Below are 25,358 nucleotides of genomic sequence, written 5' to 3' on the forward strand. Positions count from 1 at the left end.
TAAATTAAAACAGTTTTAATTTTCTTTGGAAAAGTAGGCTTGACCCCCACACTAGGACTAGCACAAAAGCAAACACACACCCAAAGGATTACATTGGCTTTAGTGTAATACCTATGCCAAGTGCCAAGGATCAGCTGTGAAAATCCTCTGTACACAAAAGCGCTACATGAGCAAACATTTACTCAACAGCTTTTGCATGCAGTTCATTCTCCGTGGTTGCTGAACCAAAACACTGTTGTAATGATACTGCAAAGGATTGAATTCATTTTTTGCAGGGAGATTATCTGTGGCTCTTGCAGACCCATAACTCAGCATTTCACGTGCGTGTTGGACATCAAAGCCATGCGGCGGGCAAGGAAGTGTATGTTTCTTTAATGCGGAAGAGTTGTACAGGCCACAGGATGCCTGGAGGCAGATTAGAGCCAAATTAATAATTCAGAGCATTGGGAGAGATATATAGGGAATAGTTAACCGTTCTAACGCTGGCTGTCATATCTAAAGCATTATATCAAGAAGGCATCAATTAAATATCCAGTTTCTTTTTCCTTTTCAATTACACAGCCCTATGGGTGGATTAAAATGTCTGAGTTACATCTCACTTAGAGGTCAGCTGGCCTGTATTTAAAAAGATCCTTTTTTTTTGTAGTCGAAAGAGGTGACTGTGAAGTGTTCATTACGTCCTTGTTAGGGCACAAACAGAATTAAAGCCTATACCCTGGAGATGTGCATGACAGGCACATGCACCTTAAAACTGTGAAGTCAGTCATGCAATGTCACAATGCCGGTTTGTTTTGAGGTATGCTTTTCTTTAAAGGCATTACAACGCATGTTTTTAGCTGAGCCTTATTCTTCCAAGTGCTCTGCTTAAAATCAGTCTTAAAATAAAAATTGTGAAAGTAAAAGTCATAAAGACACTGAGACATTTTTCATAAACTCAATCCATCTTCAAACTCTGTACTCTGTACACGCATGCAAATAAAGATTCTGCAGTACTACATGCCCTGGCTACAATAGAATTCACCTCTTGCAATTTATGGACATTACAGTTTTCAATGACATACAGTAACAAATAGGAGAATTAACAACACAAATGCTTCAGCCACCAGAACCTATTGTCTGAATTATAGTAATTGAACTCTTCTATCACAGTTTACTGTGGTGCTACCATAGTAGAAGTAAAGAAAGGTGTTTCTCCCTTTTATTCAACCCAGAGAGAACTTGGTAATCTTGGGTCACTACTGCATCAACACATTTTACATCCAAATAGACATAATAAAGAATGTGATTTTACTGTCAAGTGACAGCTCAGCCTACTCATTCCTGTTTTCATATCTGGTACTCTGCATCGTGCTGGATGCTGAATTACACTTATTTATACGTTATTTATTCCTTTCAAAACCAGCTTTAAATCAGATCTTGGCCTCTGGACTATATTTATTGAAGCTGAAAGGGTTCTTCTACCTGGGATAATAACAACTGCTTATATGTAACAGAAGAGCAGTGTTGTGTATGACAAGTGATCTTTCCCTGTCATTTCATGTCTCTTGTTATCATCATTCAGCAGGTGAAAATAAATATAAGCTAAGTAGCTAAGTTCTCAGATACCTTAGCAGTGTGGCCCTAGAGTCAAAACCTCACTGGTTCAAGACTGGGGTATGTCATTACTGAGGACAGGTTACAATCAGACAATGTTTCAGATACATTGAACTCCCAAGTGACTTAACCAGTAAAGACATTAGTGAAGAGTCCACATTGGGAGACCCTTGGGAGGACAAGCAAAATTCTTATCCTAAACGGATGCTTCAGATCATTCCATGTGCCTTGAAAAAGTGCAATTTTACAGTCGGTCTAATGGCAGAAGACGTCTTGCACAGTGACAGCCCTCAATGTGGTGCTTGTGAAATGAAGGGAAAATCCAGCAGTTTAGAGCTATACTGCCTTAGTTGTTGGATCATTAAAACTTGTTCTAGAAATATCTGAAGACAAATGTAGAAATTCTTAGGATTTAACTGTATTACACTGACGCCTGCTATATTAGTAGAAACATACTGGTTAAGAACACTATATTTCAGTTGTTTACAGCAGTGTATATAATACTACAAAATTAATCCTGACTGCATGTGCTTGATTATTCCGACTGTACCCAACAGCAAGAAAGTCGGTGTTGGACCCGGATTTCTTGTATCATGTGTGTGCATTTTAAATGGCTTATAGAACACATTTTGGAACAATGGTTTCTAGTCCTGTTTTTTTTTTTGTTTCTCTCAGGGATAAATGTTATTTTATTCTTAGCTAAAAACCATAACATGCCTTTCCTCCCAGAAAATACCCAAAATAGATCATGTATCTGTTAGTCATTAAGTCATTAAATAGAATACTTATCATTGAAAGCCTTATAAATACTGTTATTCCAATTAAAAAATTACCTAATCCTAACCCAACCTCACTTTTCCTGAGAAATAAAAGCACAGTCATAAACTGACTGAGTTCTGAGGCTTAACCAAGCTCTGAGAGCTCTGAGAGTGGACTGTGGATTTGAGACACAGGCTTTTAGAAAATGATATAACAAATAAACTTGCTCACTGTAGCAAAATTGTACTTGTTACAGTGTATTGTGGTACATGTGTTCCTGCAGTGTGATGATGTTATAAATTGCTTTACAATTAAGCTCTGCAGAATAAGCATTCCCTTTAAAAGTGTCCTCTGGTATAAACACATTAAAAATGTGGCAAAGCCAGAGAGTAATGGCAAGAAATTAAAATCCATGGTAGAAATGTGTGAAACCTATGGGAAAATACAGTCATGAAGTCTGACATATTTTACTTCAGTTAATAAACATTAAGAAGTTCTAACATTAAAATTAGAGATGGGTGTTATTCTCTTGCTCAGCTAACGATATGGAAAGTCCTGCCATCTCTCTACGGCTGACTAACGTTGAGTCAGCGGTTTGCTGGTCAACTCTAATATACCCTGAGCTCCCTTTGGCATCTTTAATGGCCTGGCATGTCCTGAAATAAAAGGGCACACAGCACCCCTGGTGGTGAGAATGCTGACACACTGCCAAAGCAAATCAATCCATCCCAAAGCAAAACTAGAAAGCAAGAAACACATGGCAAACTACTCCTATCTCTATCAAAGCACAATTCCCTTCTTAAACATACCAGCTCACGTTGATGGTTGTGGTTGTATTATTAATCATTTAGGTCATGTTATCATTTATTTGTTTACCATTCAAGTTCTGTTAATTAAATGTTTTTTTTTGTGATTGATATTGGCATTGATATTAATTAAAATATTGATAAATAGGGCCATTAAATTAAAAAAAAACAAGGTGCAATAGAATTTTCTACTACTGAAATATTAATTAAACTTGCATAAATTAGGCTGAATGTGATAGATGAAGCACTAAATGTCTTGGGGAGAGCAGGCTTTACCTTTTCAGTCATTTACTCCTGTATGTATCCTGCGGACAACAATGATGGGTTGAAGCTTAATGCTTTTTGCCATTTTCTAACACTAGTTCTCTCCAACAGTGAATGCTGTGTCTTGATTAGTACCCATAAAGAACTAGGAATAAAAAATAGCAAATCTTAATTATTTTATATTTCAGATTTAAAAATGTCTTCAATATTGGCACTAGAAATATTGATAATTTTCCATTCCCTTATTTGGGGAATGGCTGTTGAACAATAGTGAAGAAAAGCAATTGTCTTAACATCTTAAGATAATAGACAGAGACTAGTGTCTATTGTAATAGACACAGTGAACTACTCAATTCCCTAACAATTTTAAAGAAAAACGCATTTATTTTATGATACAGCTGCAAAACTGGAACAGGGTATTGCAGACAATGACATCTTAGCAAATGCCATGAAAGATAGTGGTGGAAGCACACATTCAAAAAGATGAAGATGGGGCTGATTGTGTGATATTGAAGTTTACTTGGTGATTAATCTGTCCAATCACAGTGAGGTTCTGTTGTCTCAGCAAGCTGCAGCTCAAAGCCACTGATCCGAGGATGGGGAGGGGGGGTGGATTTGGGGAGGGGAATTAATTGGAAATTTCCAGTTTCATTTTTCTAATTTATTATAATGGATTGTTTCATTTTTCATAATTGATTGGAGCAGGTGACTTCATTTGTCAAATACACGGATTTAATGGACACTGTAATGAAAGTGTAACAAGTATGAAGATGTTCCATTAATGTAACAGCAGCTTTACCAATTTCTGTTAATAGCAAACAGTTATAAAGCTGTCTGCCTCTGATTGATTGTGAAAACTTGGTGATGGAGTGAAGAGTACTTTCCTCAGGCAGCAAATTAGAACAATTTGACATACTTTATCTAACCAAGGAACATTCTCCTTCATAACATAACCTCCCCACAAATTACAGAATGTCTTTCATTTGTATTCATTTGGCTGTACTGCACTAATAGGAAAGACGCATGCAGTGAGTGCTTAAAGCTTGTGGACCTCTAAGAACACAGTAAAGGTAAATTGGAAATAACGATCCTGCTGTCATCCTATGGGACTGAGCGCTCTACAGCGGCAATCTGTGCAGTGGAAGTTAGTTTAACAAATGTAGGCTTCAGGTAAAAAGACAAGTTCCCCTCTGCACTTCAGAAGGTTGTATCAGGATCACCCAGTACTTGTTCTAAAGTTCACTTTCTAACACAGAGATAAATCTGTAGTTCTTAATTGAGTGCAGAAAAAAATAATATTGTTCTTAGGAATTTTGATTATACATAGCATTGTCCATCCATCCATTTTCTAACTGCTTTACCGAATACAGGGTCACGGGGGAGCCGGAGCCTATCCCAGCAAGCAATAAGCTCAAGTCAGAGTACACCCTGGATGGGACACCATTCCATCATAGGGCAGACACATTGGCACACACACTCACACTAGGGACAATTTTCCCAGAAGCTAATTAACCTATCGGTATATCAGCACCTCAATATAGCTGGGCAGTTTGTTCCAGATCCCCAAAACCTTTTGCATGAAGAAGTGCTCTTCGTATTCATAAATGCACAGCCTCTTCCTTTCAGCCTGAGCAAACAGGTCCTTGTTACACTATTTGTCCAAAGGGAGATCTCTGCATTGATAGTCAATATCTTTCAAGATTTTAAATAATGTGCTTCTTTGAAGTACGGTTGTCGACTCTTTTGTTCAACATTGAAAGAGATTTGTTTTTTTTAACATGTCAATATACAGTAAGACATTCCTTTAAAACCATGAATTAAGTTTTTGCCTTTCTTTGCATTGATTTCAGGGCAGCAATTGTCTTTTTTGTAAAATGGTGACAAAAACATTGTACACAGTATTCATAATAAGTTTTTACCAACCCATGGTATAATTTCAGGAAAGCTTTCCTTTGATTGGAATTCAAACAAATTAATCAAAAACATATTTGAAACATGAAATATGAATGACAGATAGGTAAAAGGATTTCATTCGCACTTTAGCAACTCGACACAAAAATTAAGTTTGTATAAATTTTCTGAAAGGAACTCCTTCAGATTTAACATCTTTAAAAAAACAGAAGATGAATCACTTAATTTTGCAGTGTACTTTCCTTTTTTTTTCTATTTAAGTTTTCGGAACTTCTTAATCAGCACCATCTGTTTTTTCGTTTCTGCTCAGCTGAAGTGGAAGTTATACAGGACTCAGACAAGTACGCATTGCTGGAAACATGTTTACAGTGTTGTCAGTCAGCACCTTTCAGTCGAGCTTCAGCTGCTATTGCACCTCATTCGAGAGGTTCAGCTGATTCATTTGCTCACTTAGTAATCCTCCAGGTGCAAGGTATATATCATATAAACTATAGGCAGATAGAGTCCTCAAAGAAAAGATTTTGCTTGATAAAATTCTAATGTGTAAGTCCTAGGCATTAATTTCACTTCTAATATCTAAAGTCTGGACAGATTCAACTTGAATCAGACCATAAAAATGTCTTTCAAACTTTTTCAAAGACAAGTAGGAAAGACGTGTTAGATTTTGAAATGATGCCCTTTTTCATTTAGAAACCATAATTTCAGAATGAAACTAAGGATGCTCAGAAGCTCTTTTAATAACAATTGTGAGTAAGATTTCATTTGCACTGCATTTCTATGTTTACAGTGAGATGACACTGCAGCTATAAATAGGAGAAAACAGGCTACTAAACCTGTGTTTGGCAGCAATCCATCAGGAAATGGTTTCAGAAGAGAAAGTGCGGTAGTTATGAAATACCGTAATTATTCTGAGAATTATGCAGAGGGTCCTAAATGGAATGGCTTCAAAACTACAAATAATCCATAGCCAATTTGCTTTTGTTGCTCCTGGCCATACTCCATTTAAAGGACGACTACAGTTTCATAGCCCATCCCACACAGACCAAACCCACTACACCAGACGTCCAGTCCCTTAATGTAGGGGATTTAATAGGGGTGTGACATTACCAGACCTGGGATGGCAATGATGCTCTACAGCTCTACAATTTCTCTTGAATAGCAAATACCTTTTCTGTAACCTCCATTTAGGATGTTTTTACAACAAAAATGATTCACCACTTCAGTTCCACCTTTAGAATACCAACCTACATCCCACATATGAGCTTAGGGAACTCAACCAGCATATGCCATCTGGAGTCAGCAAATTCAGTCACTGAACACCATTAAGTCGTCAACCCACACAGCTCTCCACTACACCTAAATAAGTTATTTCTTAGGCCACTGCTCCACTTGGTCTAGAGAAGCACAGCACAGAGGCTTTAAACCAAGAAAATCCCATGCCTGTATAACACAAATCCCTGGCAGCAAAGATACTGGCATGACTGTACAACAACTGGTGGAGTTCTAGGGCATTTTTAGTTCAGCCCGTTTTCCCTGCAATTTTCTGCAGCAGCTACGAGCCCCATGCCATGGCACAAACATAGGCCTGGCCTGGCATAAGCCAAAGCAATTTTGATCACAGAAGCAGGAATGAGCTGTTTAAATGCAAATCAGAAGCAGAGGCTTGGTATGTTTTCCATGTTGAAAATTGCTTTGGATCCTTGACAGCATTGAAAGCTGCTGGGTCTCCCTGGCATTTTTTTCTGCAGACTGAACCCAGATGTATGGTAGAGGTCAGCTCTGTGCTTTCTCCTGATCCACCTTTTTCTAGTTCCTAATGGTTCAGGCTTTGAATAAACTTTAGATATGCTACTAGTACATTACTTAACAACCTCACCTAAGTGGGTTTAGTGGGCCTGTGTAATATTTTCTTAACTGCAAATGTCTGCTTTCACCTTGGTCAACAGAGCTCCTCACCGTGGCGTCAGGAAACTTGGCATTTAACGTAGGTGACACGAGGGGTCCAGCAAAATTTTACATTTGATTAACGGTTTACAAGGTGTGAATTGTAGGACATGGAGAGAGAGCTAGAGAGAGAGAGAGAGGAAGAGAGTGACTGGGCTACTGAGAGAGAGCGAGCACGTTCAGAGCCTAATGAGCTTCTTTAGTGGCAGTGCCGGAGCGGTTGCAGTGCTGTGATGCTGGTTCCCAGAATGCTCTGAAATCCATCAGGTTGTCAGTTTCACTGGGGCTTGCTGGAGTGTAAATTAATCCGGAGAGCACTGGCTCGAGTCTCTAATTCTCCCACATTGTTAGGTTGGAATATGCTTCCTGTTACTGAAATATTTTTACAGTGCCCACGGGAAAGGTGGCAACTGAGTAAGTGGCTTCTTTTCCTCTTGCAGTCTAAATTCAGGTCCTGGAATAATAAAAGGGCTCATGTAGGCTATGCACTTTCACAATGGAGGGGCACGGTAGCTCCGATAAGGTACCTTTATGTGTAGGCTGCACTGTCTAACCGTATAAAGTCTAAAAATTAATCTTATAGCCAATGCAAGTGACACTCATTACAATAAACATTAAGAGAAAATAAATGTGTTTAAAATTTCAGACTATGATTTCATGACAACCATGGCTACTTTTGTCAGTGGCACTTAAATACTTTAGTTAAAATCATTTGTTCTGTAGTATACTAACAGGCAGGTAAAAGTGTCAAATTGCTGGACATTTTTGCCACACCTGAGGACAATAAAATACACTAATTATATTCACTGTAAAACACATAATCAGATTTTATATAATGCCTATATTCAAAGTCTTAAGTAGAGGTTAATTCCATGTTGAAATGTAGAAAGAAGGAAAACAACACAACATTTCAGTTGTTGAGGATTCTTTGCGTGGAAAGGAGAGACAAACGGTACAGGGATATAAAACATAGAACCATAGAAAGATCAGGTGATAGTAGGCACTGCGGGTGCAAAAGAGCCCAAATTAATTGAAATCTGAAGGATGAAGTCTAGGAGAAGTGTGAAAAGATAATTTGTGTAAATGAATAGAGATGTAGAAATAAATTAGCTGATTACTTAGAGCTGATGGAAAGTTCCTAGGCTTTGTGGCTTCTGATGTCTTTTTGGACAAAGAGTTCTGGAAACCGTGGAGACCATAATCAGTATTTCTGATCTTTCCTGATTTTCAACTGCTTTTAGATTTCCTCAGCTAAAGAGACCAATTACAAATATTATGAATTAACAGAACTCTTATTTCATATCATATTTCTTTCTACAATACAGTTCAAGAGCAATAAATAATGACACTACTTTACAAAACCAGATTTTGGATAGAACCAAGACACTTACATCCAACAACCTCAATTCTAGAAATTTTCCCAGAATTTATCATCAGTCAGGTTGATGAACAGTCATCAAGGTTTCTATTCTTTTACCAAATTGGATTGAACCACCTCTTATATGCATAGGGCTGGTTTTCATGAGTAACTGCTGGAAGGTTATCCAGTGTATGCATGTGAAGGGGTTGCAGATTGCTCAGTATTTTAATATGCAAATGTGTATATTTTCAAGTGTAAACATTAGAAGCTTTAAAGGCTAATGAGTACTGCACCATAATACCTCAAACATTAATATTTATCATTCTGTTTGATTATTCCTATAAATATCTGTTTGCCCTTTATTGTATTTAGAGGCTTAATTTGTAATGGCTATAAAATGTAAACATGTCTTAAGTTACAAATGTTGTCATCAAGACACAACATAGAAACATCTCTCTATATATACAACACATACAATTTTCTTGCATCAAAAAGAGAGTATCAGAAGTTCTTATTTTCATTTTCTACTTGAGAAGAGGAATCACATGTTAATGTTACTACAGATGGTTCTAATTATCACTAATAAGTGGTTGTAGTTAATAGTTTCAGAGTTTTGTGATGTAGTTCACAGTATGAATTTCACTGTAAAATTACACTTAAAGTTTTCATAGACAAACAGCTACAAGAAAAATAGAGAAATCTTTCACAATGATCTATACCTGGAGATTATGATAGAGGCAGTACAGCAATACTGGTTATAGTTTCTGATATGGTTTATTAAAGTGAAACAAGTCAGTAAATTATGTGCTCACATCCATGCAGAGATCTTCGTATCACCCCAATATCGCACCTCATATCAGCTGCAGTAGGTTATCTTCCCCGTCTTTTCCAGGCTTATTCCAGGGAGCCCATTTGACTCAATGGCAAAAGTAAAAACAATTTTCTGCAGTTTTGTGGATGATTTGCAACCCCTGACACATTTTCAATACAATATCTTCTAGTCTCTCTTTTAATCCTGTGTACACAACACAGCTCAGCCTCCAAGAGCTCAAAATGTGGCACATAGCTTATGTAATATGGTGTTCTCATTAAAAAAGTTCAAACTCTTATGTGGATTGATTTAAAAATGAAATGCTGCTGCAAGAGCATTGCTCTTCTAGAAAGCTGTTATAATATACATAAACTGATAGTACTGTATATGTAGGCTCCCCTGGCAAGGGAAGCATTTGTTGTACATTTGATAAATAAACTTTAAATTAATTGATTGATTACAGAACATAATGTCACCCTCTTAGAACGTGAATAGTGCTAGATTCTCCTGCAGCAGGAGGCCTAGTTATTTGGCGCAGTAAAATTCTCTTCTGTCTGTGGAGTGTGGCACTATGTGGCTCTAACACCAGAGTTGCCAGCAAGCAGTCATGATCCAGTCCTGATAAGGGCTGAGATTTACACTTTGCACAATTCATGCCTGTGATATACAAATGACTGGGGTATACTGCATATACAAAAACTGTTCAGAAATCTAAGCACAGTTCCAATATCAACTATATTAATAATTTGTTTTATTTTATAGGTTTTAGTTATGATATCATTTTATCATTTGTAATTACGTTTCTAATGGCAATATTTAAGGAATGTGTGACATGGGTCTATTATTATTAATGTTAATTAAGGTTAATGTCTGTCACCAAGAAAAGAGCAAGACACAGACTGGCAGTGATGTTGCACATGGATCAAAGATCCACCATTCTTTCTTTAAACCAACTCCCAGGGTAGTAACATTATCTTTTAGCACTTGCTTTTCATATATCTATGCAGGTGCTCAACTTAGTTAAGAAAGCTATATACAGTAGATGCCCGGTGCCTGTCATTGTTATGAGGCCGTGCAGAACGTTTTAAGTAACTCTTGCATTGTGGAGATGATGACCATTATTGTCTCAAAGTTAAAGAGTTAAAGGATTACATTGATATTTTCCACTGTATGCACACAGGGTACCACACAATTTTGAAAATAGCTTTCCACCTCTAATGAAATCATATTGAAACAGGTTAATTATAATTTCATAATGAACAATTTGGGGTGAAAATACCTCCTCTATTTCTGTGGTGTGTTGGGCTATATACAGTGTGTGTATTTTAAGGCTACCTTCAAACTGAAACTCTAGAACAGATGGGGACCTTCTCCTTCACACTTTGGCAGGTTTCTCACATTTCTGGTGTTAAGTAGCATTTGCCACTAAAAACATTCGCAAAAGTAGGAAATAGAAAGAAACCCTGATCTAAGAAAAAAATCTGTCTTTTGATGTATTAACTCTGCAGGAGATCCTTTGTTGGTTAGTTTTGGAATTGAGCTTTTTTTTCCCTCCTCTCTCTTTGCTGTTCATTTGAGCTGCGTCTGGCCTTGTGGCCCAGAGCATCGTGGCTTTCTGGACCAGAAGAAAAGCAAGTGACCCGATACTGCAGGAGCCCCTGTCGACAGCCTCTCTCTGCTCTGACTAATAGGAAAGCTCCAAGGGGAATCCAAGCACTAAATGCATGAGAGCATGTGGGTAGAAAGAGAGATACAGTGATAAACAAAGTTTACAAATGAGAAGAGGTAATCATTATTAGTTTCTTACATCTGTCACTCTGTGAATCTTTTGTTGACTGCGCCTTGCTTAAATGAGCAGATGTGTTCAAAGCATTATAGAATTATTTCCATACCCGTGACAGGGAGTTTGGCCTAGGGTTTTTGGAATGTCTGTCCTGCCTAACGAAATATAGCAGATGCTAACGTTTTTCTATGTGCATCTCAAACTAAAAAATTTGATTTTTTAGTAACTAAAAAATCTAACTAACTAAAGTGATTTCCAGCTGTGTCACCACTTAGCCAGGGGTTTCTCTTTCAAATCCAACGGATCTAAAGTCAAGTACATTCTTATGGCTTCAGTTATTTTTAATGCAAATGCATTAAAATGCTTGTCTGTGTCTCATATTTCTATGAAAAGAAAAATAAGGGTCGCCATCAAAATCATTATTGATTTCAAGAAAAGCTGCTAAGCAAACAGAACAAACATGATAAACAGTTGAAAAGTTTTGTTCATAACATATGTGAGTTTTCTCACACACTGGATGTTTTTTGCAAACACATCCCAGAAGCATCATCAATAATTTGATATGAGGGGATTAAGTTACTTGGAATTCTTCCTGTTTGCAGGCTGGTTTTATTTTTTATTTTTTATTTTCCTCATAGCCGACTTTGTAATCTTGTACAGTATTACACTGCTTCTCCACATGGAGGGATCAGATGGAAACGTCCATATCACCTGATGTCTAGTAGTGACAAAACAGTCATAAAAATGCATTTTCAGAAATAATCCCCTGAAAGCAAGAAGAGAAAGTTTGCTTGCTGTTAAAACATGAATAAATGCATCTCATCATGACTGTCAGCAGAAGAAGCTTTTAGCTCCTTTGCAGTTTTTTTTATGTTGTTTATCATATATTTGTTTACAGTCGCTAAGAATTAGGAGAAAAAAAAGTACAAAAAAGAAATTCCACAGAAAGAAAAGTTTCATTTAAAACAGAATTTTCCTCTAGCAAATGTGCATCTGCAGCAGCATATAAAACGAAACAGAAAATGATGAGTTCTTTGGTCCTTCAGGGTTTTAATGAAGGTTATCACAAGTCTTTTAGGTTGTAGGCTCTGTCAAAGAAATAGGCTTGTTTTAATTAAAGGTTGCAAATACCCTGGTGATGGAAACCAGGCCTAGATTAATGAGAGAAAACCTGTATGTAGTGTATATCAGAAGACCTGGGAGATTTGTCTGCATCAGGAACTTTAGAATGTTACGCAGTATCTACAATAAGGCAGTGTTATCAGTCAGGACCAAGGGCTTGTATTACCAGTCCTATAATGTGGAATAGAAAATGTCCAAAATTACCCTGAAAAACAGAATGAATATACAGTAGGTTATTTTACCGCAGAAATGAGTATATTTAGTTTTTTTAATATATTTAGCACATTCTTTCTTAAGCATGATTGCCTTGTGTGCTGCACATACACAAAAAGTACCATTTCCTTCCAGGGGAGATAAATACTTTCTAATGGCCCTAATCTAGTAAGGCTAACTGAGACATCTTGGCACATACTGCAAGATCCATTAATCAGTGTGGATTGATAAATATTTGTGGGACTCACAGGTAACTGAGGGCTGTGCCTACCTCAGGAAAGCCCTTAACCAGAGCTCTAAATCACTTGGCAAGTGAGTGAAACAAACAGGATTCAGTGCAAAGTCTGCACCCCTGTTGTTTTAAATCACAAACCCCTGCTTGCTCCAGTAATTAGCATCTTGCTAATACCGGCTAAACTGCAATTAATCTGCTTCTGGAAGAAGTCAGGGGAAACAGAGACCATGTTTAGTGTATATAAAATTACACTTATTTAGTAAGTTTGTTCCAATGAGGTTTGCTCATTAGCAGGACTGTTATTTTCACCCTAAAAGAAATTCACCTCAGGTTTGCAAAAAACAAATACAAGAATTCATATGCAGGAGGAAATAAAAAAGTACATTGAATGTTGTCATTTATTATTGTTATTATGTATTTGTGAAAATAAATGCTTTTTTCTTTGGAGATGAAATATAAGGCTGCATGAGATTATGCTGTGTTCCCTATGGCTGTACAAAATGACTTAGCTTTTTTGAAAAAGCTTATTTGGACTTATGTGCTACATGTGCATTAAGGCGAGGAAAATGCTGACATTAAGAGATGGTATCACCAATAAAGATATTGATTCAGAATAGAAAATATCATAAGGTGCAGCTCTTTTTCATGCACTGAAGGAGTGCATCTGGAACATGCATGTTCTTGACAGCAAAAAAGGCTTTCAAACAGAAATGTTCTGAGAACATATTCCATATAACCCGCTGAGTTTGATCCATTAAAGATACAACCTAACAACAAATATCAAAGTATATATAGCAGCCTTCAATTACTCCAACATTTCTGATAGAAGGATACTATACATGTTGAAATAGACAGGCAAGTAGAAAAATATCTCAGGGCTACAATCAGATCAGTTCTTCTGTTTGACCTCTTTGAGTCTTCATAACACTCTGTACTGAGTGGTGCAATGATCTTGGGATGCATTTCATGAGCAATTTATAAACAGTGATCATCATCAGTCAAGATCATACAGAATGCCTTCAAGCTATCATTATTTGATTTACACTCATCAGCCAAAATTTTAGGAACCCCCTGTCAAATGAATGGCAGGCAATCTACTGCTAGCTTGGAACGCATGAGACGTCACTTTCACTGGTTTGAATTATCCCTAGATCCCAGTCCTATGGAAAAATTGTGGAACCTGTGGGGAGTGCAGTTTAGTCGTACACACATCACAATCATCAATGCTCAGATGAATTTGGTCTTTCAGAATACACCCTGTCAAAGATGTTCTAGCAACTTGCAGATTCTAATCACTATAGTATTTTGCAGGGGCCATGTTCAGTGTGGAGGATGCGTTGGAGTAAGGGCCATGGATTAAGAGCGATGCGTTGCGTTTGCAACCACAGCTATTCTGGCTTATTAACGACAAGCTGCAGCTGTGGGTGCACTTTAAGATGAACACTGAACAGCGCCTCCACACTGAACACGCCCCCCTGCATAATGCCACATCACTGGCAACTTAATTGCTCATATTTCCTAATATTTTAGCCACTTAGTGTAAAAGATCTTAAGATCACTTTATAAAACTTAAATAACTTTCACTAACATTTCTCCATTTTTGTGTACATTTTCACAGTCTGAAGCTAAGTTCTGGGTGTTGCAGAATTGTGTTAATGAGTTTAGCAGGTTGAGATCACTTGAGCTATGCTGCTACAGGCTGATTCATATTGTGTCACTTACTCTCAACTGTCTATGACTCAAGGACATGTTAGTGAGAAAATACAAAAAAAGATAAGGAGCTGAATCAAATGAAAATGCTGGACTTCTTTGAAATGTATGAGGAAACATGAACCAAAGAACATAAATAAGATCTAAGGGGTGGTGCTTTTGAAACTGAAGGTGTCTGAAACAAGCTGCCCGGCCATGTTGTTGTGGCTGGATGAGATCCTAAGGGCAATTAGCTGCTAGCAACCAAACAAGCTAGATGAGTTGAATGGCCTCCTCTTGTTTGCAAATTTTCTTTTCTGTGTTATGAGGTACTACAAAGTCCAAGGATTTGTTTTTCAAACAATTCCCTCTTTATTTTCAAAAGAAATGAGGAAATCCTAGTCATCCTGGGTAAAAGCTTCATCCCTAAAACATCCTCAAAGTAAGCATCAGTAAATGTACTGTATTTAACCTTACAATCATAAACTTCGTCTAATTGCTGGATCCAAAATTTAAAGAGCCTGCATTTCAAAACAGCACAGAAACACACCTCAGAGGATCCCTTCATATGTTAGGCTGTTCAGAATATGTTTTCAAATATACGCCATATGACAGCATATATATACTTTTTTGACAATTTCTGACTTGATTTGCCTTTGAATGCTCAGAACCCACACCCACTCATTCCCTTTATTGTTCCTTCCCTGCATTTTAAAATCATTTCTTACAAAAGACATGACAGTAGCCACCACTATTTGACAGCAGAATAACATAAACATGCTTTATAATTACAGAGTCAAGGCGCATAAACAGATGTATAACAAGCATACGACGGGCAGCTGCCTCAAATTCCATATTTAACCAAGCCTGTAAGCTATTGGTACCCTTTGTTGACAAGCACATGTTACTATGATACATTTTATTAATCTATTAATTAAATATTTTTATTGTAAAAACGAACAGGACAGTACCTGATTTTACCAGAAGAAAAATTTATAACTAAGATTGTAAGCCCTTTAAATGCTTAAGTGAAGGGTAAATTAACTATTGTATCTTTAGTTCTGAATATATATTGCCTTAATTTTGCATAGGAGACAATAGGAAGAAGGGAGTCTGCAGTTTGTCTCTTACTTCCCATTGCAAGTTGAACAGCTGCACAAGAACATGACTCACACATAGGATTACATGTCACACAGCAAAGTGCTGGAGCAAAAACATAAATATGCAATTGTTACAGCCTCAATGTATGCATAAATGTAGAAGACATTTCCATTTGTTTTTGACAATGATGGCTACCCTAAAAAGAAGCCTCAGTCTGCTGACCTATTTTCAGCGCCCCAGATTTTTTGATGCCACTCCTTCTTCTGATTCCCTATATCAAAGATAATAGTGATTTATGACTGGAAACAAAAGATCCAGCAGAGACCTAATAACTTTACAATGGTTTGCAGGATCTCAGTCTCACACTAGGGACATTTCAGAGAGGAGAGGAGTGAAACATCTCCTGCCACAGCCAAGAAAAACAACAATACAAAAGAGCTCTCCAATGACAGAGGGCATCAGTTCAAGTCCTCTCCACTCTGTCCATTCCTGTGTCACTGCCACTGATATTAAGAAAGTCTTTAATTTAGGAAGCTGATAAACTAGGGTAAAAATTGTGCTCGGTGCATGCTTTTCTTCCAGACCTAACCTGACCTTTCTTGTTGAACTTTCCATACTGAGCTCAAGCATTGCTTTCGAATTGCGCATTTGGAATTTTTTTCTGCTGCATGTCATTTTAATATTAAAATCATGCTGGTTTGCTATAAAAATGTTATTGCTAGTTACTTCAGATCCCATGGCTTCTCAGTCTAAATTTAATTTTTTGTGCCATGTTTCTTCTTGTATGGTCCTACATCATTACAATCCCCAAATCTGCTGGTTAATCCCTCTGTTTAATTTTCCAAGGACTTGATTCCTTTTTCCCAGTTTCTAATCTTCTTTTCAAGTCTCAATGCCTCATTTCTAGGGCCTGTATTGCTTTTATTGTCCCCTACTCCAGTCAACCCCCATATAACAGCCAGCACTAACAGAACACACAGATTGTCACAGTGCCTCAACAGGCAGTCTGTCTCAGTGGCTTAAAATGAAATTGTATGGCACATGCAAATGGCCCTTCTGTAATGTGTAATGTGAGGCAAACTGACAAATAAAGCCACAGTCAATGAGATTTATAAAGCAGTCGCACACAGGATATGGCAGTCACTGCAGACTCATTGGCTATCAATTCATCGGAAAGAAAAAAAAAATCTGAACAATATGCATGAGTAAGTTTCCCATGAATTGATAATTACAAACTGTAGGAATGTTTAATGTGCTGCACAAAACACCAAGGCAGTTCATTATAAGACTCCTGGATACAAAACAATTCATTATTCTCCTGCTAGTTTTTAATCATCTGTGAAATGTTTGTGGAGCGCACACACATAAAACTTGGAACATCTTGAAAGGAAATATTTCCATTGAATGCAGTGCTGTAAATCCATTGTTTGCTTTATCACTTTGTGTCATTCACAGCTTTGTTGACATTAATATTTTTGCTAGCACCACACTGTACAGATTATTCCAGGGTACACTTACAGTCTGATACAGAACTAAAAGACTTTCTTTAAAAAGATTAGCTGATGTGCAGATATCCGCTAGGAAGTTTAAAGCTCTTTTTGTGTTTTTTAGATCAGAACTCGGACAAGCTAATGCTTGGCTGCTCTATGTTCAATTAAGAAGTGATGATCATTAATATGATTTAAAAGAACAAGCAAAGTTTAATTCTATAATGAAAAATAGAAAGAAGGCTTCTTCTTCAGGTGTCAAGCCCAACAGCTGAAATGTTGTCTTTCTCCTTTCTGTTTTTCAGCATGGAACTAACCTTTACTTGTTCTTTCACAGAAAAAAGAACAAAATGATGTGACCCATTGGAACCAGGGCTGATGAGTACTAGGCTTTCTGAGCCGGTTGGTTTTTGTTAGATAATTTTGGCATTATTTCTGGATATGTGCAAGAAAAATAGGTGCAGTTTCAATTGACTTTGAATTCCAGGGTCATTCACTGAGTCTGTGCTTCTAAATCCTTGGTCCTGTTTACCCCCTTCTTCATCTGAATTACAAACTGATGCTTTTTCCAGCTATGTGTCTGTGAGCATTTTAATTATGTTGCCTTGCAGTCCCACAAGGGCTCCTTTCCCCTGATATTCACTGGCACTTTCACATCCCTTTTCCCTAAAAGGGGTGACTTAAGTAAGATCATGTGGTAAAATAACATGAAACAGAGCCATCAGAATGTGGTGGGTTAAACTATTGAAGATGGCGCCTAGAAAGAAAAGCAGAACAGCCTGTGGGGTCCTGCCATGAGTCGCATTCTTTGTCCCACATGACCAGGAGCAAGCGGCTCTTACATCATGTCCTCCTCTTTCCCTTCAGGCACCAATTTGAAGACCATAGCATTAAACTCTAACCCCCCACCAAGTTCTGGGAACCAACTCTCAGCAGTATAACACCCAGAAATTCAAACAGTAAGCTTTTTCACTGCTTCAACTTCATGAGAAGTGTAAAAACAACTAGTAAGTAGAAATTTTGAGTTTTTAAGAACCTCTGTAAAACACAGGTAGCAGAATTCAAGACCTTTGTTTAGCCGTTCTTCCACGCATCTCAGAGACAAAGTGTCTCTTATGGGCCTGTGTCATTTCATCTGCTATTATGGTCACTGGAAGAGTGTGCTACCATCCTTGGGTACAATTAAAGAAATGGCAGTGCTAAGGGGCATTAATGAGACAGGACAGGGAGCAAGGCAGGAGTTATTTGGATGACTTGACCACCTCAATACTCTATCGCACAATGGAATGTCGCTTGTTAATAGTTTTGTAAGATATAAATGTATTCACAGTGGCTTGGAAGTCACTGAGTAGAAATAAAGCTCTGGGCATGATACTAATACTTCCTAACTTTAGCTTCTTCTCTCTCATTATGCTACAAGCTCCTCACGATTAAATACAAAAAAAATAGTTTCATGACAAGAAGAAAGTGACATGACCTTTGACCTACCTACTGTATGAGGAGGGGCCTAGTGCTTCACTTCAAGGGTATTAACACAAAGTTCCAGACAGGAGGATCTGAGGAACTGAAACAGTACAGCATCTAATAAGTCTCCACAGGTCTGCACTTTCTGTAGTATTTCAAAGGGAATTTACACAGCACTCTACAATCCTTAATTGCTGGCTTTCTCGCCTTTACATTTTTAACCACAGATATTTTTTTTTAAAACAAGGCCCACATGACTGCATGTCCTATATCTAAAAGTAATTTTCAATTCTTATTAAAAACCAATCTGAAAGGAAAGGCCTCAATGGGGGAATATGACCTGATACAGTCAAGGAATGCATCAGACAAAAGAAGCAAACCCACTGTCAGAAATTCAAGACTTGTATCTGGTACTTTACAAATAGCCATCACTAAAGGTGTGACACGTAGCACTTCTTTTTAGTTACCCTGAAGATGGAGGCCTGAAGCACCTGGGAATTTTTCATTATTGTACTTTGGGTTTCCCAAATCCAGGGCTACATCCTAAAGCTCAAATGACTGAGTGCTATGTGGTAATAAAGTGAGCAGAGGAGCGGAGCCATTCCTTCTACGTCTGAGTTTCAAAGTCCCAAAATCCTACACTATTTCAGAACATGGAGTGTGTATGTGACCGTGTCTCCCACATATTACAGGGAAGGAACAGCATAACAGGATGAAAAGAAAAGAAAGCATTTCTTTACCTTTTGTTGTGACAAAAAAACACATCTTTTAAATGAATGCCTAGCAGGGACGGTTGTTATTTTTATACCTCAAAGCACCTGGACTTCAAGATAAATCATCGACCCTGTCAGGATAAAAGCCTACTGTATTACTTTAGTTTACATTTCAATGGCATCATTTAGTTCTTTTATTAGGGTTTGTTTCCCACCAGTATTGTAATTGCTGCATAATCTCACGGCAATTACATAATGCTGATATTTTTTCATTATGAGAAAAGAAGCCGAGAAGTTTAAATTATTATTCAATGATAGTTGCTGCTGTTGTGATATGCCTATCATAAAACATCACAAGGCAAACACTTACCTATAAGGATAATTGCACAAGCTAAAACACTGTACTGTTCTCGCTGGTTTCAAATTGCTGCATTTCTGAAGTAATCTAGCATGATGACAGTTGGAATTGTGTTTAAGAATCTGCATCATGACTAAAAGAAAACATACTGTAATCTTGGATTAGTTAATTTTTTCCATTTAATCACCAAATAACCAGACCCTGCATTACTATAATTCTATTTGCCAATCACATTTCTTCAAGTCCTCAACTTGTGTGGGTTTCTGTGTGTGGTATCACCTCAGTATGCGGCAAGCCTACTCAATCTGCAACCAATCCAATCCACACCGCTGCAGTTGTCTGAGGCAACTAATTCCTGCTAATTATGAAATAATTAAGGCGCTAAAGGTAGCAAACTGGTGACCCTTATTAATGATTAATTGCATCAGTTGGATATTTATCTTTTCCAAATCAGTTAATTAATTTATAAAATAATGGCTACTTTACTGCTAACAACAGTGTTAGACACAGACAAAGTGAGATTTGCTCCCTTATTCTGTACTGAAGTGAAATGCTGATTTGCAGAATCAGGCAAGAATTACAAGGATAAGCTAAAACAGCTATTTGCCATTATTCAGACAAAGGCAGTATAGTGTGCACAGTACTATGATAATGTGTGCTGACAGAGGATATGTTTGTATTACATTGTTTTTTTTAATTAAAGACACTGCACTGGAAGCAGTGCTTACATATAAGCCACAATAGTCAGGTGAGGATGGCTCACTTGAATAATGATATCAAGTTCGCATAGGAAAGAGGTATGACACTCAACCCATAGCCCAAGGGCAAGTATCCTCATTTATTTATGCTTCACAGGGTAAAGAGGGAGGTTATGCTTCTTTGTAGCTGTTTTTGGAAATTGCTTTCTCTGCAAAGCAATAGACATCAGAAGTTTCAGCCCCCTATACAAAGGTTATTTTTGTTCTCAACAGACAACACTGACATAAAGCAGACAGATTAAGAAAACGTTGGACACCATTAATATATGCTGTATATAATTTTAAAGAAAATGTCTTTGATCAAACTCCTTGAACATACAGTGCATCAGTTTTAAAAAGAGTAACTGCTTTACTCTGTCATTGCCAGATGGAGATTCTGCATACAGTAGCAGCATTTTCTCTTACCATTCAAAGTTTTGAACAACAGAGATGAAGGATAAAAATGCCGCAGACTGATCAGTCAGATGCTATTGCATTAATATAAAAAAAACATGTAAAAATGGAAAAAAATACTGTTGACACTAAGCTTACAACAATGTGAAGTTGATCACATTCCTTCCCTAGAAAGAATATAAGACTTGCCTTCTCTCTCGTAAGTAATTGTTTCCCAGGGGACTGACTTTGTCATTTTTTGGTGTACAGAGCAAAAATAAATCACTGTGTATCGCCATGATACAGATATTTCTGAGCAGGCAATTTATTAATGCATTTAAGATGAAAAAAAAAATAAACACAGTCATGTAGTATCAATAACTAAACAATTAACATCAGTGATGGTCATTTTGAACACATTCTTGGTGATAAGTTTCAATTAACTACTTCTCCAAAACCCTCACATGTTGTTTCCATAGGAGCTGGCAGATCGCAGCACTTATCACTAGATAGGCTGTGCTTTTAGATCACAGACCACATTTTCTAAAGTGCCTACTTTAGAAAATGTAACATCTGCCAATAATAAATAAATTATTTCCATCCATCCATTTTCTTTCCGCTTTACCCAATACAGGCAGATTAATTATTGATTAAATTAATAAAAATAATCAAATGTGCTTATTTGTGTTATATGCATTGCTGTATGAAAAATATTCTGGATAACATTTTGCCAATTTAATGTTGATTTTGCTTCAATTAAACATTTCTTTACATTACCATTCAGAAATAATTTGGAAAACAAAATTAAGGCACTTAATGGAATTTGTGTGTGTTGAATTCACTCCCTTTATCATCATGCTCTGTACATTCTTTTAGAATATCTAAGCCCTAGAATGAATATTTTATTTTAATTATTGGTAGACATACAGTAAACAGACCAACAGAAAATGGACAAATGTCACCCTTAGTACTGTAAAGTTTAAAGGCAAAATAGTAATCATATTAAAAATACACAAATAAAATTGAACCATGTATTTTGTAAATGTTTCTTACAACAGCTTTTTAAATATCTTTGCATCCACATTCATTTCACTCTGTGTTTGACAATAATCTGATTTTATTTAATGGGGCTCCTTGTCATTGTGGATCCATCTTTCAAGCACTTTCCATGACCCAGGTTGAAGGAAAGCTGATAAATTTCACTACATGAGCTGCAAATAACATATAAAGAAAAGCAACATGATAAATAAAGTTTGAATGTACTTGAAGTTTACAGATTTACAAGAAGCTACAGTTACCTTCAAGCCATCAAACGTTTTTTTTAGTGAAACAGGGTAAGCCATAAAAAAACTCAACAAAATGCTAAAAAGTCTTCTCAGTGCTGTTGCTTTTGTTCTGCTACAGTATATGACTATGTTTATTTAATTTGAATTTTAAACATTTATCTTGGTTTTATGAACACATCAATATATCTGCTTGTGGGGTTCAGCTTCCTTGAGATTTTTGGTTAAAGAGGACACATTGGAAATAGATTAGATTGAGATAAAGCCACATACAGTACCAGAGGGGACTTTGTTCTCTAATCACATGGTATTTTCGGTGAAGATCAAAGACATTTCAGTGTTTTCTGCATAGAAGCTTTGCTTGAAAAATGAGTGTTTGACAAATAGATTGGAGTTCAGACATAAAGTGAACAACAAAAACATTGAATTAACTGAGCTGGAGATCTCCTGGGCATTTAGGGAAGGTTTTTGTCTTATTCTGCTTTTTCTTGTAATGCAAATCCTTGTTACTCGTCTTGTAGATTGTACGATAAAAGTATTTATGCTACAGAAATACAGTCAATTTAGACATTTAGTCCTGCAAAACGTTTTTTGTGATTGGGGAAAGGTCTTTTACATTGACAGCATTTTGTCTAGCATTCTTAGCCACTGATCATTATTGCTGTTAAAGAAACTTTTCATTTATTATAGTCTGTACTGAAGACAATAGGCATTTTTTAAAGACAAATTTACCATTACTCCCATTGTGCTTTCCCTTCATCTCACAGTAGTATGAATATTGATTATTTTATGCTTTCAAGTTTGTAGAGGGATGAAAGAAAAATAAAGGCTTCATAAGACTCAGTGGAATAACTTGTCTTCAATAGTGAGAAAAGCAACATTTAAAGGATCCGTGATAATGTATGGGATTTTTATTGGCCCGATTTTTAAAAAAACTAATGTTTATTCTGCTCGTGAGGGTTGACAGAATTACAAAACCGCTTCAAGAAAAAGCATTGGTAAATTATTTCACTTGTAGATTTTGAAAATCAAATAACTTTGTAACTGGTAAAGCATGCAACAAAATGTGTTGATACATCCACAAGCACATTTAAGACACTAGGATATATCACTTAAGCATTATGAGTATAGGAAAAAATAAAAACAGCCAAAAATAATAATTATTTTTAGCAATCTCAATGTCAGATTATATTCTGCCCCTCCATATCCTCTGCAGCAACCTCAGATACTAGTACTGTACATACTGTATAATTCTCTGTGTTTCGAATCACAGCACCCTTGTGACAAGTGCAGTACTGCACCCACTGGGATTCACCCCCCAGACATCGGCGAACACCAAATAAACAACCTGTCCAGGTTCCAATGTGATTATGTGACATAAGTACCCTGTTACATATGACCTAGTCTGTTGTAGACTGCTGTGTTTTCTGAGCCTGGTTGTGGTTCATCAGATTTTCTCTAAAGAAGGAAATCTTCAGCCCTGGTACTAGAGAGTCCCTGTCCAGTAGACCTGTTTCTATATTGTACATTGGAAACACTTGTAAGTTCACATGTTTAATCACTTAAGCAACTAATTTGTTCCATTAAGAAAGGGCTGAAGAGTATTCATGTTTGTGTTCCAAAAGACTTCTAAATTGTTTAATTCAAAATCTTTAATTAGTTGTAATTGAAATGTTCCACAGCTTCAGAAATTAATGATTTCACGGTTGCATATAAAACCTTTAGAACAGGACTCTTTAGAACCCATCTTCCAGAGCATAAGTGTTCCTCTTGTAGCATGGTGACAAAACTGAATACAATATTCCCAGTGAAATGAAATATATTGTATCTAGGCCAATTTATAAGTATAACAGTGCTCCTGCTGATGAAAGCTTTTGTGTCTGTAAAGAACCGCATCCATACATCAGAGCTGTTTGCTCAGATCCAGTGAAAATGAAACTGCAGTGGTGTCCTCACCTCCTTTTTGTTTGTTTGCAGAAGCCTCATGCCAAGGACTCTGGACAGCCAGATCACCATGGAGAAAACTCCCAGTTATTTTGTAACCAGAGAGGCTCCCAGACGCATCTTCAATATGTCTAGGGACACCAAGCTAATAGTGGTGGTGCGCAACCCTGTGACCAGGGCCATCTCGGACTACACCCAAACCCTGTCAAAAAAACCCGACATTCCCAGCTTCGAGGCCCTGGCCTTCAAGAACAGAAGCCTGGGGCTGGTGGACACCTCTTGGAATGCCATCCGCATCGGAATGTATGCGTTCCACCTGGAGAACTGGCTGCAGTACTTCCCCCTCTCGCAGATCCACTTTGTGAGCGGGGAGAGGCTCATCACCGACCCTGCCGGAGAGCTGGGGAGAGTGCAGGACTTCCTTGGCCTCAAGCGGATCGTGACCGACAAGCACTTCTATTTCAACAAGACGAAAGGGTTCCCCTGCCTCAAAAAGCCGGAGAGCAGCAGCTTACCCCGCTGCCTGGGCAAGTCAAAGGGAAGAACGCATGTCCAGATAGACCAAGAAGTCATCGAGCAGCTCAGAGACTTTTATAGGCCATATAATATCAAATTTTACGAAATGGTAGGACACAACTTTAGGTGGGACTAGATTCATGTGGTTTGGAAGCTTACTCGTATGCACCATGCAGAAGAAAGATAAAGCAAAGTCTTCCTTAAGTATTGGCTGTCTTGATCGGACCTTTACTCTGCCTGCATGAGTGTAAGCCAATTGATGGCTCGTAAGTTAAGCAACGGTTCAGATATGCATTATAAGTCTTCTGGTGCAACCAGTTTTTGAATTAAACAGTCCAGATATTTGCTAGAAGATTAAATGGGCTAACAAGCTGTGGTTTTAATGTAATTGATTGGTCTAAGTTCATCTTAAAATCAAGGATATTCCAGTACTGCAAGGTAAAGTACATTCTCCTGCTGAAGAGTGACATACCCTTCACATCATAAGACACATTTTTTTCATGGTTTCCGAGATATAACTATTAATAAATTGACAAAGATTGGAATTTTGACCTCCGGATCCTTCCATCGTCAAGAGGAAGTTACTACAGCTGCTTATTAATCAGTACAGAATTTTGTTGTTTACCATGAACCTCTGCTGTTGTATCACAATTTGTGCACTGTAACATTAGTTATTCAGGCAACTAGACTGCAAATCAAAGGCCTTTCACATTTTTGACCAGTCCAAAAAAAAACTAGAATTGGCACTGTAAGTTAAAGTGCTTTGAAATAAATACCTTTATTTCCAAAGAGGTAAATAATTAAATAATATACCCATGAAAATGGTGATGTATGCTTGAAAACCTGTCTCAGATTTTATTGTATTGTAACAA

The 25,358-nt window shown here is 37.3% G+C and overlaps 1 protein-coding gene across 2 annotated transcripts in view; it reads left to right on the forward strand.

Annotated features, from left to right (window-relative positions):
- Positions 1 to 24,622, forward strand: part of hs3st2 (heparan sulfate (glucosamine) 3-O-sulfotransferase 2) — a 44,960-nt gene extending 20,338 nt beyond the window's left edge. For both annotated transcript variants that reach the window (XM_088936734.1, XM_088936735.1), the window contains one exon: positions 24,004 to 24,622. In XM_088936734.1, coding sequence (XP_088792860.1) covers positions 24,004 to 24,622 — 619 coding nt within the window. The remainder of the gene's footprint in view (positions 1 to 24,003) is intronic.
- The last annotated feature ends 736 nt before the right edge of the window (positions 24,623 to 25,358 follow it).

This window comes from Atractosteus spatula, chromosome 18, assembly GCF_055471065.1.
Source record: "Atractosteus spatula isolate fAtrSpa1 chromosome 18, fAtrSpa1.hap1, whole genome shotgun sequence".
Classification (NCBI taxonomy): domain Eukaryota; kingdom Metazoa; phylum Chordata; class Actinopteri; order Semionotiformes; family Lepisosteidae; genus Atractosteus; species Atractosteus spatula.